We start from the raw sequence: 2,500 nt of genomic DNA on the forward strand, positions 1-2,500 counted from the left end.
CAGCTTACTCATCATCATCTTGTTCTTTTCCCTTACTAGCCAAATTTTATTCTCCGTGAGCCATTTTTAAAGCGATGCGATTTCCATTGACCCCCGGGTCGGCCTCAGCTGTGTGTGCAACACGGTCAGTTTCCTTCCGAAAACTACAGAAGAAAACAATTTCACCACAAGTGCAAAAATGGCGTAGCCTATTGCGGTAGTTAGAGCTTTGGCAGGCGTATAAAATTGGGTTCCAAAATGAATTTGAAATAAGCAAAAATTGAAATATTCTATAAAGAAAGTACAATTTGTCATAGTTGCTTTGCACGATGCTTGTGTCCGCAAAAACTAGGAACATAAAAAATACTACGTATGGCAAAATGCAAATAGCAAACGCTAGGCTTAGCCACACAAGAAGACGAGCCAGTTGTTTCTTTTCCCGCCTTTCAGCTTCTGTGATAGTAGATGCCGAACAGATTGTTTTTGTGAAGTATAAACCTCGAACAATTCCAATGTAACAAAATGAAACAACGAGAGAGCTTACGAAACCAAAACAGATGCAAGTAAATATAATATACGGCTTTTGAAAAGTGTACTCCTGTAAAGTCCACGGGCGTTTGCACGGGTACCTGGAGGATGCACTGATGTTAAAAGTATTGGCTATAATATCAGGGATGCAAGATACTACAGCAACAATCCAAAGGATAGTAACAACATATCCAACGGATGTCTTGGACATTCTCAACGTGGTATGAAAAGGTTTAACAAGTGCCAAATATCTTTCTACTGCAATTGTGCAAACCGTGAGAACTGATGCGTTTATGGAGATTTGTATAATAGCATTTCCGGCAAACAGCTTGCAGATCAAATCTCCTGTGAGTCCCTGAAGACGAACCGATGTTAGAGCAAAGTCATATAATCCAGGACAGAATAAGAGAGTCACTAAATCAGCAACAGCCAAGTTCATCAGGAGATAGTTGGTTGTTGTGTGCATTGATGGTGTTTTGCGAACAATGATGATCACCAGGCAGTTTCCAGTGACGCCAAAGATAATAATAAACGAGTACAACGAGGCAAAAAGTATATCTTGAGTAGAGATGAATTCATTCAGAGATAGCCTTGTTGTATTATTCTTCATTTTCTCGTTGTCAAACGCAACCGCCTTGATCAAGTCCCGTTGTGGTTTTAAAAAATAGTATAATCATGTACACTGAAATGGTATTTGAAAGCACGGTCTTGTCGAGGCCTGGGCTTTGATGCTGCAAAAGAGCATTTATCAAACTTTTTGTACATTTATTTGATATGCAACGACGTTCGTATGAAGTGTATGATGAGTTTAATGTCAACGAGCCATTAAGATCTTGCGCGGAAATTAAGTTCTGTCACTCCCGCTGAAAAATGAGAGTTCAGTTGATCGACCAAACTTAACTACTAATTGTAGACTCGGTAATCTCTATGCAAAAGAATTGTTTCACCATTGATATAATAGACATCCACCATTACTTCCTTCTCAATATTAATCGCGCCTCAGTAATGAATTTCCGGGATAACTTATGTTTTCCTTCAACTTAGAGCACTTCTGGACTTCTGGATAATAAAGATGAAACGTTTGTGTGTCTAACAGCAATGCCTTCATATGTTTTTCAGTTTCATCCGTCTTAGTTCTATAAACTTCCAAGCGTAATTATCTTAAAGTCACTTGTGAGGCTTTCCAAGGGGGGTTCTGGTGTCGCTTTTTCGCTCATTTTCCAGCCCACCTGTCGCCTATTTGGCTAGAGATAATTGTCGCTGTCGCTTTTTCGCTGCAATAGACCACTTTCATATATGGCGACTACTTTTACTTTCTTTTGTCTTTATGTCCTCATTTTGAAACAAAAATTATTTTCAAATTTGCTCGTCGTAACGAGGCTAGTTAGGCTTAATAGCATTGAAACAAAAGAATACTTTATTTGGCCGCCATTTTGAAAGAGGCCTATACAAATGTTCCCTAAACGTGCTTAATTTTTGCGTCCTGTAATTTTGCTTAATTTGCATCGATAATGAAATGGTGACGAGTGAAAATAGGAATATAAAGGCTCGGGAAATTATTTGATTTTGGACAAAACGCGCGTGAAATTATTCCCTATTTTAACGAGTAAACCATTTGATTAGTTATTAATCTAATGGGTGGCAAATTTCGTTCATAAGAGGCCATTTTGCCACTGTAGGAAAAGTTGCCATGGCAACATCGGGATTTCACTTGTGAAATCATAAATTAACGCTGAAATTTCACGCCAAAAATAAGGAGTAATTTGACACCCATGTTATTAAAAGAGTAAGCGCGTCTAAAGGCTTGCTTGTTTTTTAATAGAAGATCAACCACTTTAGTTTCGAATGACTCTAATGGCTAGATAGCCACCCACGTAGGCTCTGTTAGGGATTCATCACGCGTTCTTCCCCCAGGAGCGTCTGCTGAAATGAGCCACACATTCCTTTTGTTAAGAAGCTATCATCTGGGAATCACGTGCGGGTTACTTATGAA

General features: G+C 38.9%; 1 protein-coding gene across 1 annotated transcript in view; it reads right to left on the minus strand.

Moving 5' to 3' along the window:
* The window catches only part of LOC137991063 (QRFP-like peptide receptor), a 1,264-nt gene extending 89 nt beyond the window's left edge, over positions 1 to 1,175 (minus strand). The window contains exon 1 of the mRNA XM_068836188.1: positions 1 to 1,175. This exon is cut by the window's left edge and continues 89 nt beyond it. Within this exon, the coding sequence (XP_068692289.1) occupies positions 47 to 1,117 (1,071 nt within the window). The 5' untranslated portion in view covers positions 1,118 to 1,175 and the 3' untranslated portion in view covers positions 1 to 46.
* Positions 1,176 to 2,500: the final 1,325 nt, after the last annotated feature.

Source organism: Montipora foliosa, chromosome 2 (genome assembly GCF_036669935.1).
Source record: "Montipora foliosa isolate CH-2021 chromosome 2, ASM3666993v2, whole genome shotgun sequence".
Taxonomy (NCBI): domain Eukaryota; kingdom Metazoa; phylum Cnidaria; class Anthozoa; order Scleractinia; family Acroporidae; genus Montipora; species Montipora foliosa.